This window comes from Geotrypetes seraphini, chromosome 2, assembly GCF_902459505.1.
Source record: "Geotrypetes seraphini chromosome 2, aGeoSer1.1, whole genome shotgun sequence".
Taxonomy (NCBI): domain Eukaryota; kingdom Metazoa; phylum Chordata; class Amphibia; order Gymnophiona; family Dermophiidae; genus Geotrypetes; species Geotrypetes seraphini.
The window spans coordinates 351,331,301-351,347,279 of record NC_047085.1 but is presented as its reverse complement, the minus strand read 5'-3'; the positions used below and the strand labels follow the sequence as shown (position 1 = coordinate 351,347,279).

General features: G+C 42.6%; 1 protein-coding gene across 1 annotated transcript in view; it reads left to right on the top strand.

Annotated features, from left to right (window-relative positions):
- The window catches only part of ADCY1 (adenylate cyclase 1), a 562,816-nt gene that overhangs the window by 360,884 nt on the left and 185,953 nt on the right, over window positions 1-15,979 (top strand). The window contains exon 8 of the mRNA XM_033930390.1: window positions 654-809. Coding sequence (XP_033786281.1) covers window positions 654-809 — 156 coding nt within the window. The remainder of the gene's footprint in view (window positions 1-653; window positions 810-15,979) is intronic.

Genomic DNA, 15,979 nt, shown 5'->3' with positions numbered 1-15,979 from the left:
GAGCTTGATGAATTTAAGTTGAGTATGAAATTCATCATAAGATTTAACTAACAACTTTATAAAAACTTCTAAAAAGTATAATAATGTTAAAAATAAAAAAAATAAACACAAAATATGATAAAAGAATGTAGGCCAATGAGGACAACGATACACCAATATTCCCACCAGATATAAACTATTATTGAAGGTGGAGGAGGTGTGCCTGAGGCCTTATTCATTAATATCAAAATATTAGAACATCATTAGTGTGTGTTTGAAGACATTGATAATACTGGTATTAATGTTAAACATTCTAAGTGTTGGGGGACATAGTTGACATATTCTAGTTTGAACCCTAACTACAAATCTATAGGGGTAAACAGCAAGCCATCTTTAGAGGAAGTGCAATGTGTTTTAATGGCAGCATTCAAGCGAGTATGGTCATTATTGCAAAAAATAGAAAATCAACCATTTTGTAACTGTGGTAAAAATGGTCTTAGCACACAGGGAAAACTTGTATAAGGGTGCACTAATGCTTTTTTTGCTGCACCTTAATAAAAGGATCTTTTAGTTTGCAATCCTGTTGTTTGAAGTAAAAATGCAAAATGCTGCTATAATTCCTTGGTATTTATATCTTATTTTAATTATATATTTTTCTATTTGTTTACTGACAGATATTTCCAGGACTGATTCTGTCTGACATAAAACCTGCCAAAAGGATGAAATTCAAGACAGTCTGTTACCTGTTAGTCCAACTTATGCATTGCCGAAAAATGTTCAAAGCTGAAATCCCTTTCTCTAATGTTATGACATGTGAGGATGATGACAAGGTAAGTTAAATATGACTATGCATTAAACAGTTTCTTGTTCATATTCAATTCAGTATTAGTCAGCATTATTTTTTAGAGCTGGATGCAGCTGTCTTCAAATATGTAATGTAATGTAATTTATTTCTTATATACCGCTATATCCTTTAGGTTCTAAGCGGTTTGAAGAAAATATACATTAAGATTATAAATGAGAAGTAAGAAGGTACTTAAAAAATTCCCTTACTGTCCCGAAGGCTCACAATCTAACTAAAGTACCTGGAAATTAATAAAGAAGAGAAAATAAAGATGGTTGAAAAAAGAAAAATTCTACGTGAATTTATAGGATGGAAATTAAACTGACAGTGAAGAACTGTATGAAAAATACATATGGAATTCAGTTAGAGAGGGTAGGTTACAATCTATTTATGGTATTTGTTTAATTGGAAGGTGTTAAGGTGGGTAATTTGGGGGAAGGTTATCTGAAGGTAGGTGAATCTTCTGGAGGTAAAAGAGGTAAATATCTGAATATTCAATGTCCCTCTGCATAGTGGCCGGTGCTGAATATCCAAATACAGTGGATAACTTAGAATGCTGTCCTAAGTTACCCAGTTAAGTTATCCAGATAGCAGACTGAACAATGCCGTTATCAGAATACATTCTGGAACCACCCTGGCTCTGCCCACTCTCCGCCTTTACACTATCCTCAAAGACCCAGATTCTCGAACAGGAGACGATATTGGTGGCCGCCTTAAAAGCGGCCGTCGTTCACGTGGCAATCACGCATCGGCACCAGTTTCAGAATCGCACAGACTTGAAAGATAGACGCTGAAAATGTAGGCCATGGATTTCCAAGCCTATGTTTCCAGCACCTATCTTCGCATGAATCAAGCCTATATAGGTGCTTTAGGCCAATTAACGCCATGTCTACTTTGGCATTCAGCGGCCTACTCAATTCTGGCGCCATTTTTCTAGGCACTGGTAAGTGCCTCAAATCCTGGTTAAAAATGCCATTTGAACAGCATTATTAATGGCGGTATGAGCACATTTAAGCACCTAGAAAAATCAACATTGGTTCAAGAATATGGCCATATTTCGTCCAAGAGGCTGCATCAGGGACTACATTGTTTAATCAGGACATATATAACAATTATAATCATACTTCATATCATAATCAAAGTAAGTAAAATCATGCAGGTTAAAACCACAGGCTCGCACTGCGGGGAAGGGCAGGCGAGACGGGGGTTGAACAGGGCAGGAGATCAGCTGGAAAGTCAAGGGCTGAGAGCAGGTCGTGGCAGAGAGCAGGAGAACTGGGGGAGGCAGAGAGAGAGTCAGGGAGGCAGAGAGCAGGTTACGGCAGCGAGAGCGGCTTTATTTCAGGGCTGCAGGGCTGGCAGGACAGTCAGAAAGGAGGTGAGCGATTGATCCCCAGCAGTCGCTTCTTGTTGATCGGCCAGCCCAGTTGGTGTTCAAGATTTTTGTTTTGTGAATCGCGTCCCTGCCTACTTTGCATGCCGTTTCCCTCATTTTCATGCATGGATCGGAATCGGATTGGTTCACAGGTTAGTGGGGAAATTGGGTCCCAAAGGGCTCACAAACCAATCGGTACATGATCGGTTTGCTTAGTGAATCTAGCTCTTTTTATGGAATAAAGGGGATTAGGTCTGATATTCAACAGTAGCGACCAGCATCTAATTCTATGCACTGGTTCTGGTGTATATTTGGTTGTGCTATCTGTTTAACTACCGCCACTGAATATACAGCTCTTATCTGTTTAAAGTTAAATTGTTATTTAGCATCCCTAACTTTAAACACGTGGCTTGTCCTTTCAAAACAGCCAGGACCTCCTTTGCCCTTCTCCAATGCAAGACACCTTTTATTTGCATAAAATATATTCATTTAGCAATAGGAACTAAAATTTGAGAAACAGTGAGTCAAGCATTTACCACCCACCATCATGCATACAACTCATTTTAAATATCGGGCTCATTATCTTTTTGTGTTCAGCTCCTGGATTGTTGAAATACACTGAACAAAAAAAAAAAAGGCTTTTGAGTGTCTCATTATCAAACAATATATTTCTTTTCTGTATCATAAGCCCTACCACTTATTACTCATTTTCAGCTACTGTCATTATAAGCAATACGATTCGCTGGAACACAGCATTTTCATTTATGTAACTGTTCAGTATATTTATTTCTTACGATTGCATGGTGTATGCAGGGTTACCAGATTTTTGTCCGGAGAAACCCCGTCCCGTTCTGCCCCTAGTCATGCCCAGTTCCGCCTCTATGCCTGGTGTCAGGTCAAAAGCGCACTGGGACAAAGGCGCACGCAGACAATTGAGCGCAGCGTGGAGGCGCGCACCGCAGAAAATTACTGTTTTTACGGCTCCGACGGGGGGGCATGGGGGGAACCCCCCACTTTACTTAATAGAGATCGCGCCGCGTTGTGGGGGCGTTGTGGGGGATGTGGGGGGTTGTAACCCCCCACATTTTACTGAAAACTTCACTTTTTCCCTGTTTTTAGGGAAAAAGTTAAGTTTACAGTAAAATGTGGAGGGTTACAACCCCCCACAACGTCGGCGCGATCTCTATTAAGTAAACTGGGGGGCCTGCCCAACAAAAACCCCCGTCAGAGCCCCTAAAAACTGTAATTTTCTTCAGCGCGCACCTCCATCTTGCGCTCAGTTGTCGGCGCGCGCCTTTGTCTTTCGCGGGGTTGTCTATGAACCCTAGGCCTGCCCCATTGTGCCTCTTGCCCCAGCCCCGCAAAGCTTCATCTTTGTTTTCTGACTTCCGGGCCTGCGTATGGAGCGTCTCCAAGCACGTGCAGATACATGTGACATCATCAGCGCATGCTCAGAGGTCCTTCAGATGCGTCCGGGAGGTTGAGGCTCTCCAAAAGTCCGTCCGGGCACCCAGGTAGTCCTCTAAAAAGAGGACATGTCTGGGTTTTCCCGGACTTCTGGTAACCCTAGGTGAAAGTAGGTAAAAAAACAAAAACATATCTATCTGAGCTTGCAAGAGCAGCAATAAGGGTGATTAATGAACCTATGTGTTGTAAAGTATCGTCTTGAGAATAAGTAAATTAGTCAGTTAAAGGAAGTAGTATTTTTCTAATGTTTATCCAATAAACACTTCCTCTCATCTAGCCCCCATCCCCCCCCCCATCAGCTGTTGACAGTCTTTTTTAATGCAATGACAACTGACAAATGAATCTGACCCAGATATTCTTTGCCAGGCCTATTCCAGATCATTGAATATTTGGATATGGACAGCTGTCAAAAGTTATGCAGATACTGGCTGATATTCAGATTGGTACCCGGATAGGTGTCCAGCTAAAATTAGGACAGCCTTTTCGCTATTCTTTTTGTTTAAGTTCACAACTTTATTAGTTTCAATTTAAGCCCAAATCAACTAAGAAACGTCAACACAATATTGCCAGATGGGGTTATTCCCCCCATCACCCCCACCCCACAGCCATCTTCCCCAAACAAACAACCACAGCAAAAGTCTACCCAAATTAGATCAGCAGCCTCATATGACGCCAAAGAGGAACCCAAATGGCAGAAAAGGTGAAACGTTGTACGAAAGAGGTATTGCATGTATCAAACCATTTGGCAATGCAGTATTAAGCTTTCAGCGCTGAAGGTGGAAATCACCATTAAAGATAAGTGTTGCCAAATGGTTTGATATATGCAATACCTCTTTCGTACAACGTTTCACACTTACAAAGGTGGTAGAATTGAAGCAAGTAGTAAGTGTTAGATTACACATTGCATGATTGAGCTGTGGGTCCATTCATTGTAAGGGGAGGATGGAGGTGTGTATAGACGATTAAAGCCACATTTTCAGGATGGGGACCTGGAACAACATATAGGTTATAAGAGGTCATATGATCTGACAAGCTCTATGATATACACTCCTCCTAGTTTCATATTAAGAATGTGGGATAGTTTTGAAAATATCAGTGTGGTATTTATGTATATAATACAATTTTGAGGTGGAATAATTCCAAAGTTTGCAATTTTATTGCATTAATGTTGAATGTTGAAAGTTAGCCCAGTGTTTTTACTTATGATGGGCAGTCTGTTTGCTTGAAAGCCCATTTGCTGTTTTTCTAAAGTTTAATCTGGGCACATACCTATTTAACAGCTGGGTTTAACTTGGCAGGAGCCTTCCTACCCAGTTAAATCCATTTGAATATGTGTCCCATATACTTTATTTATTTTGCAAGGGGGTGTTTTATCAGTGTTCATTCGATAAAACTTAAAGTCAGAAGCCATATGCGCGTAATATGCATTTTTCTAGTAGTTTGGTTTCATTTGATTTGAGCTGTTAAATTATGTAACCTTTCTAGCAGGCCTTTGAATATTTTACTTGGAAATATTACAGTTGCTCCTTTAGCTGATACCAGAGTTTTGACATTTCAGTTAGATGGAACATGAGTCAACTTTAACTGCCAAGAAATTGCTCTAGAAAAGTAATTGCCCATCCTATAATAGCTTTTAGTTCTGTCTGAAGCACAAGCTCTCAACATAATATTTGATTATTTGATCAGAGAGTTCAAAAGAGCTCCTAAGTTTCTTTGTAATTAGTATAAATTCTTGCTGCTGAAATCCAGTGATTCTAAAACTCCATGGAATGAATTGAATTTTAAGTGTTCTCACGAACAAATAAAAGACCACTTATGCATTATGGTGTAGAAAAAAGGCAGTTCAAGAGGGCCTGGGATAGGCACGTGGGATCTCTCAGAGAGAAAAAGAGATAGTGGATGCTGCAAATGGACAGACAAGATGGGCCATTTGGCCTTTATCTGCCATCATGTTTCTATTAGACATAAAAAAACTCATTCAGGAAAATGGCCACACACTCCCTCCCTCCCCCCCTACCACCACAGGAGCTGTCAAAGAAACCAATGAAGAAGTTGATTGTGGTGCAAGATTTCTATGAATTGTTTTCTTATAAAAGTGATTTCCTGTATAAATAATACATATCATTGATATAAATAAACAAAACGCTCAGGGAAATTCAGGATAATATTAGTATCTCAATGATATTTCGCAAGGATCTGGACTTGATTCCAGATTCATGTTTTCTGTTCCCTGGTGGGCTGGGGCTGCATTCCCAGTCTTGTGTGGGGAAAAAGCCAGTCATTGTGCAGTAGTGCCATCTGCTGGTCAGATTTGGGAACTATGGTGTCCTGTTACTGAACTGTGGCAAAAAAGTGACCTTAGATATCTTTGTATATTTTTTCTCACATTCTAAAGCCATTTCTATTGCAGCCATAACATGAGCAATTGTATTAATCACCATACATTAATGTTGCCATTAGCACATGGTCATTAAAAAAAATATTGTGTGAGTACTTACTGCCACCCATTTTGTAGATGGTAAGGACTCATACAGTAAATCCTGTGCTAACCAGTTGGCATATAGTGAAGTAGCTGTGCTGATTTGTAAAGGAATGCCTACTCTTTGCCCCCTGACACATCACCTAAAGTTGTACATATGTAAATGGATTGGATTATGCCACTGACTCATGGCAATGTGCACAGTGAGGCATTCACCCTGTGATGTTTCATGGCAAAGTACAGGAGTGGTTTACTATTGCCTTCTCCTGTGTGGTGTGTGGCTCAACAGCATGGGGCCTCTTGGCCTACAGTGCTTGGTATTCCCAGTTGGTCTCCCTTCCAGGTCTGACCCTGCTTGGCTTCTGATAGTAGGAGTGGTTCTACTCAGGGTGTATATATAAGTTGGGGGTCAATGGTAATAGATTTTACTAGTATATCTAAGTTGTTTGCCTTGAATTTTTCTCCGAGTAAGATTTATGGCTATACAACAGGGACATTATAAGAAGTTTCTGAAGATTTGGGAGCCATTGACAAAATTTTGCAAAGAGTGATTATTGATTTTTCCCTTTGATCATGCACGTCCAGGGTGGGTGGGTGGGTAGGAGGGGGGAATTGGAAAATATATATTTTTTTTCAGTTCAAAAAGTTTTTTATTGAAAATTTTTTTACAAAACACAAAAATGAAATATTCAGTACAAATTTGTTGTGCAGTGATACAACAGTCAAAAGGACAGTGGGATAAAGAAATATGGAGAAATGATCAAAAACAGATACACTTATTAAAGTTAAAGCAACATCTGTATGCTATGTAATACGACATTATAGATGTGTACAAATATGCCAGCTAATAACAGAGAGCGCAGCCTGACAGCTATAATATGCAAAGAATCATATAATACTACATGGATATTGTGTATGCAAGAAACTCATAGGGTTGTGCCAAGTGATAGGCCAGTGGAATCAATGAGAGGAGCCCACATCCGTTCAAAACGAATCAGAGATCCAGTTCTTTCAGCGTATATACGTTCAAATTTAGCAGTTAAACATACAGTGTTCCACCACGTTTGATAATTCACATTCTCTAACATTTTCCAATTGGAAAGAATATGTTTAATGGCTATGAGGATTAGTAAGTGCAGCATACAGTCTTGTTCCTTAGTTAGAGATAGATTAAAGCCATTATCACCAATAACAACCAAGTTGAACGATAGGGGAACTAGTGTAGGTAATTTTAACATTGATCTGATGTCCGCCCAAACTGTGCTCCAAAAGGTCTGTAGTAGCGGGCAATCAAATAGCATGTGGCGTAATGTGCCCTGCGGTAAACCACATATCTTTCATACCCGGAGTGAATTTGGCTAATCTATGTAGCAAGAATATTGAGGTTTGGAGGAAGGAAGCCGCTTTACAAGCAGTAGAAGTACGAGACCATATGTATTCCCATTGTTGGTCTTCCATCTCCAACTTAAGTTCAGAAGACCACTTGTTTAATAAGTCTATTGGTTGAGTAGTCTTGTGGTGTCTAATGAACTTGTACCAGTTAGACGCCTCTTTTCTCCCAGTCAGTAACAATAATGCAATCGTCAGTATTGAGGGCTTATCTGCTACTAAGGAATGAGATTTGACGTGAGTAGCCAGGGCATGCTTCAATTGTATAAGACGAAAATGTTGAGTGTTCGGCAGGTCAAAATTTGTTTTCAATTGATCATATGATAACCAGGTTTCACCATCAAATAAATGTCATATCTGGTGTATTCCAATGTTCTGCCATTGTTTCCATTCAATCTGCCGGTTCTGTATAAGTAGTAATTTATTTCGCCAAATCGGAGAGTGTAGGGTATCTAGCCACTTGACATCAAGATATTGCTCCACATGTTTGAAAGCAGTTATTGTCGAGAGTAAGATATGATCACGTACAGACGCTGACGCCGATGGGCACATAAATGGGAGTAGTTGTAGTTGTAGAGGATGATATTTGATTTTTTCAAAGAGTAGCCAGGAGTTGGTGGATGAACTCAGAGTATCAATGAAAAGCCATCGAGAGCTCTGACGAAGTATATAAGCGCAATGATAATCAAACAGATCAGGGAAATTGACTCCGCCCTGCTGTCTTTTCTGTTTTAGTTTATGCAAAGCAATCCTAGGAGATTTGTTGTTCCATAAGAATGTGGACAAGATAGTTTCTAATCGCTTATAAAGAGATGGTAGTAGTAAAACCGGAAGCATGCTCAAGGTGTATAGAATTTTAGGAGCAAGAACCATTTTGATCGAGTCCAGACGTCCCCACCATGACAGATGAAGAGGAGACCATTTAGCAATTTGATCCTTAGCAAGTTGCAATAAATGAGACGAGCAATTTTCTATTGTTGAATCGATGGCATTTCCGAAGCGGATGCCTAGATATTTTAGTTTAGTGTCAGACCATTGAAAGCCATGATGCGTAACCATATGATGTTGTACCAAAGAGTTCAGTGGCATGATTTCCGTTTTACTGGTATTGAGTTTATAACCCGAAGTCTCCGAATAATCTTTAATGAGGGTGAGTAACGCAGGGATAGAGTCTGGAGTAATATACAAGAGGACGTCATCCGCGTAGGCTGATAATTTAACTTCAAGGTCACCACATCGAACACCGTGTATGTTTTTGTTGAGGCGGATTGAATGCAGAAAAGGCTCCAGTGCTAGGTTAAACAATAGCGGTGAAAGAGGGCAGCCCTGTCTCGTACCTCTCGATGGCGTGAAGTTAGCGGAAGCAAATCCATTGATTCTAACATTCGTTTTAGGAGCTGAGTATAGTACTTTTATCATGGAAATAGCTGACTCGTTGAAACCAAACCATTTTAGTGCAGAGAATAAATAACCCCATTCCACTCGGTCGAAAGCTTTCTCAGCATCCAAAGCCACTGCTAGCAGCAGAGATTGATTGGTATATTGGAAAATATTTTTAATTCTGTAATTTGAGTGCAATTTTTGAATATGAGTAAGGGGGGGTGATATATCTATTTGTCATAGATTACAATTTTGAATGAATCTAAGTGCTTTTATAGTGTAATATGATTATATAATACTAGCTGATGACCCGGCGTTGCACGGGTATTTAATTATAGCAATAACACTGTAAATGGATTCAAATAAAGATACTTTATAGTGGTGAATGAAATTATTGTTTTACAGCTTAATAAAAAGTACAATATTCAAATTATAATGTGAAATATTTGACAAAATGAATACAATACAACTAACGCAAAACGTGATAATAAACAAAATTTTTAGTTTCACCTCCAGGAGCAAGAACATATAAATTGTTGGGTGAACCCACCCTTGAGCAAGCAACATAAAGTTGTGGGCCGAGAGACCCCCAGAACATATCACCCCAGGTAGTTGGAATTACTGTGAGAATGGCAGCTTTTTACATTTTTTCCATTGACATGAATGGGTGAAATCTGATTTTCTGTTTGTAGCTCCGCCCACGTATGCAGGTGGGCCGCGAGACCCCCAGAACATATCACCCCAGGTAGTGAGGGATCTGCATACCAAGTTTCGTTCAAATCGGTCAAGCCATTTTTGAATTACTGTGAGAATGGCAGCGTTTTACATTTTTTCCATTGACATGAAAGGGTGAAATCTGATGTTCTGTTTGTAGCTCCGCCCAGGTGTGCAGGTTGGCCGCGATACCCCCAGAACATATCACCCCAGGTAGTGAGGGATCTGCATACCAAGTTTCGTTCAAATCGGGCAAGCCGTTTTTACGTTGGCAGCTGTTTTACATTTTTTCCATTGACATGAATGGGTGAAATCTGATTTTATGTTTGTAGCTCCGCCCACGTGTGCAGGTGGGCCGTGAGACCCCCAGAACATATCACCCCAGGTAGTGAGGGATCGGCATACCAAGTTTCGTTCAAATCGGGCAAGCCGTTTTTGCGTTGGCAGCTCTTTACATTTTTTCCATTGACATGAATGGGTGAAATCCGATTATCTGTTTGTAGCTCCGCCCATGTGTGCAGGTGGGCCGCGAGACCCCCAGAACATATCATCCCGGGTAGTGAGGGATCTGCATACCAAGTTTCGTTCAAATCGGTCAAGCCGTTTTTGCGAGATCGCGGCACATACATACATACATCCGATTTTATATATATAGATGTTGCACTTATTTATGGCTTAAAAATGAATAAATAATTTAAAAAAAAGATTTATTTTTCTGTTCAAGTTTTAATGCTTGTAATATTATCTAATCTAATCTAATCCTTAGGTTTGTATACCGCATCATCTCCACGTATTATAAAAGTTTAATAAATAAAAGAAAACAGATAAAATATATCTATATTTTTCTCTCTCTTTGTATATGTGTGTGTATGTACGCACACACACACATATCTAATATAATAAAATGGTAGGACGCGCATGCGCACTAAAAAAAAACGTGTTCCCTGATCCCGTCGCATTTTTTTTAGTGCGCATGCGCGGGTTTACGTCACCAAACTCGGCAACTTGGACAACAATCGCGCTTATGCTCAAGCTGCCGCCACGAATCCTCTCTCGAACCGCACCAGGATCGAGAGAGGAGCTGCGGCGGGGGCTTGAGCATAAGCGCCATTGTTGTCCCCCTACCTAGCTGCGAGGCTGCAGCGGCCTTCCTCACGGTTTCACAGTGCTTGGTCCGCCAAACAATTCCTGCCGTTGACCAAATTTGCCCCACCGTTCCTTCCTTTCCTCCATCAGGTACAGTTCAGCTCCGCCTATGTTAAAAGCAGCTGCTTTGAAATTGGAGCCCTGCTGCCACCGTAACACGTTCCCTCTGCCGCGGTCCCATATGTCAGAGAAGGGGCGGGACCAAGGCAGATGGGAAAGTGCTACGGCAGTGGCAGGGCTCCGATTTCGACGCGGCTGCTTTTAACATTGGTGGAGCTGCACTGCACCTGATGGAGGGAGGGAAGGAAAGGTGGTTGTGCGCTGTTGAGCCCCTCTGCATGGGCCCAAACCAAAAAAGGAGCCAGGACTCTTCCCAACCCGGCGCCGCCAGACCCGATAAAACGGCCCTACACTCACAGACCCGCGAGCAGGGTTGCCATGGAAACCTAACCGGAATTACATGCAGTCGCGCAAGGGTCAGTGAGGGGATCAGGAGCTAAAGAGAGATTGAAAAAAACAAACAAACAACAGTGCACAAGTAGAGAGAGACACACACAGACAGTCACAGAAGGACAGGGGGCTAAAGACACAGATTGAAAAAATAACAAAACACAGAGGACAAGGAGAGAGAGAGACACAGACACTCACAGAAGGACAGGGGGCTAAAGAGACAGATTGAAAAAATAACAAAACACAGAGGACAAGGAGAGAGAGACACAGGAAAAAAAATGACAAACAGACATACAGCAGCCAAGGAGAAAGACATACTTACATACAGCATCCAAGTAGACAGACAGAGAGACAGCAAAAAAATACAAACAGCCAAGGAGACAAACAGAAAAAAATAAAAAATACAATGCCCAAGGATAAATTCAGGAAAAAAAACCTTCCAGACATACAGTGGCCAAGGAGTTAGACTGAAAAAAAGGCATACAGACATACAGCAGCCAATGAGACAGACAGACTGACAGTGACCAAGTTGACAATCAGCAAAAAAACACAAACAAACACACAAAGCAAAAAAATAGAAACATACAGCGGCCAAGGAGACAGGCATGCAACAAATAGGAAAAATAAAAAAACTTTTAATAAATCAACCATACATGAAGAAGGAATAAAAAAAATAAAAAAAGGGAAAAGACACCTACAGGGAAACACAGGATCAAGAGCATACAGAGAAAACAGAAGTTTGCAGGAATCAGGAACATATAGGGAAAGGAGAGCAATGACCCCTGCAAGAAGAGAAAAATAGCAAAGAGACTGGGGATGAGAAAGAGAGCAGAGATGCTTGCAGGGAGAAAAAGCAAACTTATGGAAAGACTTATTAAACAAGAATTAGATACGATCCTGACCGAGGAGAATCTACAGGATCCCCAGCAGCATGGATTCACAAAGGGAAGGTCCTGTCAATCATAAGAACATAAGCAGTGCCTCCGCCGGGTCAGACCATAGGTTCATCCCGCCCAGCAGTCCGCTCCCGCGGCGGCCCGAACAGGTCATGGCCTGTCTGAGTCACCAGAAAGGGCCCCCTTGTCACCTTGGTTTCCCATTGAGTCCTATCTTCCCATCGAAGTCCTAACCCTCCAGTCTTGCACATGCACGACCTGGTTGGATTTCTATACTTATTACCTGGTTAGCTTTCTATACCTGTGTTACATCCCAGAACCTCTCTCAGTATCCCACGATCCCCCTATCCCTCAGGAATCCGTCCAATCCCTGTTTGAATCCTTGTACCGTACTCTGCCTGATCACTTCCTCCGGTAGCGCATTCCAAGTGTCCACAACCCTTTGGGTGAAAAAAAACTTCCTTGCATTTGTTCTGAACCTATCTCCCTTCAGTTTCTCCGAATGCCCCTTCAGCCTGAAGAATCTGTCCCTATCCACCTTCTCTATGCCCCTCATGATCTTGAAGGTCTCTATCATATCTCCCCTGAGCCTCCTTTTTTCCAGAGAGAAGAGCCCCAGCCTATCCAACCTCTCGGCGTATGGGCAGTGTTCCAGCCCTCTTACCAGTTTCATTGCTCTCCTTTGAACTCTCTCAAGTACCGCCATGTCCTTCTTGAGGTACGCCGACCAATATTGAATGCAGTATTCCAGATGTGGACGCACCATCGCTCGATACAATGGCATGATGACTTCCCGCGTCCTGGTTGTTATGCCCCTCTTTATGATGCCCAGCATCCTGTTGGCTTTTTTCAAGGCTGCTGCGCACTGTGCAGATGGCTTCAGTGATGCATCCACCAGCACACCCAAGTCTCTCTCAAGACTGCTGTCTCCCAACAATGCCCCCCCAATTTGTAGTTGAACAACGGGTTCTTTTTCCCTATATGCATGACCTTGCATTTTTCCACGTTAAAGCGCATTTGCCATTTGTTTGCCCAGTCTTCCAGCTTGTCCAGGTCCCTTTGCAGGTTCTCACACTCCTCCCTGGACCTAACTCTGCTGCACAGTTTGGTATCGTCTGCAAATTTTATAACCTCGCACTTTGCCTCCTTTTCCAAGTCATTGATAAATATGTTGAAGAGTAACGGCCCCAGCACCGATCCCTGTGGCACACCGCTCGTGACTCCCCACCAGTCAGAGTATTGTCCCTTTACTCCGACTCTCTGCAGTCTACCCGACAACCAGTGCTCGATCCATCTGTGCACATCCCCTCCCACCCCGTGGTTCCACAGCTTCCTAAGCAGCCTTTCATGTGACACCTTGTCGAAAGCCTTTTGAAAATCAAGGTAAATGATGTCTATAGGTTCCCCATTGTCTACCCGACTGCTTATTCCCTCAAAGAAGTACAGAAGGTTCGTTAAGCATGACCTTCCCTTACAGAATCCATGCTGGCTTGTTCTCAGTAGGCCATATCTCTCGATGTGCTCGCAAATACTGTCCTTGATCATAGCTTCCACCATCTTCCCTATAATTGAAGTCAGGCAATCCAATCTGATCAGCTTCTTTGACTGGGTTACAAGGAAACTGGATATGGGGGAAGTCTCTAGACGTCGTGTACTTGGACTTCAGCAAAGCTTTTGATAGCGTCCCGCACCGCAGATTGTTGAGCAAGATGACTTCGATGGGATTGGGAGTGATATTGACGACATGGGTCAATGACTGGTTAAGCGGTAGAATCCAGAGGGTGGTGGTTAACGGTACCCCCTCCAATACATCGGAGGTGACCAGTGGAGTGCCACAGGGATCGGTCTTGGGACCGATCCTTTTCAACATATACATAAGAGACCTGACTCAAGGGCTTCAAGGTAAAATAACACTATTCGCCGACGACGCCAAACTGTGCAACATAGTAGATAACAGCACCTTACCCGACAGTATGGAGCAGGACCTGCTCTTATTGGAACATTGGTCCTCGACTTGGCAGCTGGGCTTTAATGCCAAAAAATGTAAGGTCATGCACCTTGGCAGCAAAAACCCATGCAGAACTTACACTCTGAATGGTGAGACCTTAGCTAGGACTAGGGCAGAACATGATTTGGGAGTAATCATTAGTGAAGACATGAAAACTGCCAAGCAGGTGGAGAAAGCTGCATCCAAGGCTAGACAAATGGTGGGATGCATCCGTAGAGGTTTCGTCAGCCGGAGGCCCGAAGTCATAATGCCCCTGTACAGATCCATGGTGAGACCTCATCTTGAATATTGTGTTCAATTCTGGAGACCACATTATCAAAAAGATGTGCGGAGAATCGAGTCGGTTCAGCGAATTACCACCAGGATGGTTTCGGGACTCAAGAGCCTCCCATATGAGGAAAGACTGAATAAACTGCAACTATACTCGCTCGAGGAACGTAGAGAGAGGGGGGACATGATTGAGACTTTTAAATATATCACGGGCCGCATCGAGGTGGAAGATGATATCTTCTTTCCTAAAGGACCTTCAACCACAAGAGGTCATCCGCTGAAAATCAAAGGTGGGCAATTTCATGGCGACACCAGGAAGTATTTCTTCACCGAAAGGGTAGTCGATCATTGGAATGAACTTCCATTGCAGGTGATTGACGCCAGCAGCGTGCTCGATTTAAAAAAGAAATGGGATATGTATGTGGGATCTCTAGCCGGGTGAAGTCTGGGGGTGGGTCATTAGCGTGGGCAGACTTGATGGGCTGTGGCCCTTTTCTGCCGTCATATTCTATGTTTCTATGTAATGTTACAGCTTGAGAGTGCAGACTGAGGAAGAAAGCAGAGACAGCGCTACACAGGGAAATGGAGGGAGGAAAGAGACAGAAAGAAAAATACAGACAGACATAAATTCTAGCACCGGAGTCACGTGATGACGTGAGCCGGCGTGCACGCAGCTCAGCCAGCTCCGGAGCTCGTTCCCCACATTTGCCGCGAAACGGGACGAACGGCGAAATTAAAATTATAACAAAACTCGGCGCTTCTAGTGGGGAATTATATGGACAGATTTCTCCTACAAACACAGCAAACCATGTCCACGAAATCGGCTAAGAAGGACAAGGATAGAGGCAAACCTGCGGAGGACAAAATGGCGGACGCAGCATGCGGGGTCCTGAGACAATTCACGCCGGAGACGCTGGCGGAGTTGAAAAGTATAGTCACTCAGGCATTATCCCCCAGTATGGAGCAACTGTCTGCCCAACTTACAAAACTCGAAGGAATAATGGAAGACCACTCAGCGAGGGTGACTGAGCTGGAGGAACGAGTGTCTGCAGTGGAAGATGAAACCCACAGTGCAATGTCGGACATGGCCCGCATGAAAACACAGCTAGACCAACAACAAGCTAAGTTGGAGGACCTAGAAAATAGGTCCCGTAGGGGGAACTTAAGATTTATGGGGTTCCCAGAATCAATTGCAGATTCATCTCTTATAAATGTGCTGGAAACATGGCTAGCTAGTGAAATGCAGATGCCTGCTAACATAGGCCCAGTGCGCTTTGAAAGGGTACACCGCGTGGGACCACGACCAGGGAATGATCAAAGACCAAGGGTGGTGATTGGAAAATTGCACAACTACAGGCACAAAATGGAGATACTTAAAGAATTTCGCCTTAAAAGGGAGTCCTTGAATTATGATTCCATACCCATTCGCATTGGTCAGGATTACTCTGTTGCCTTGACAGAAAAGAGGAAAGTATTTTACCCTCTGTGCAGGAAGCTGGCGGATCTCAAACACCGCTTCCTTTTTCTGTATCCAGCTATACTGAAAATCCAATTGGAAGGCAAATGGCATGTGTTTGAATCT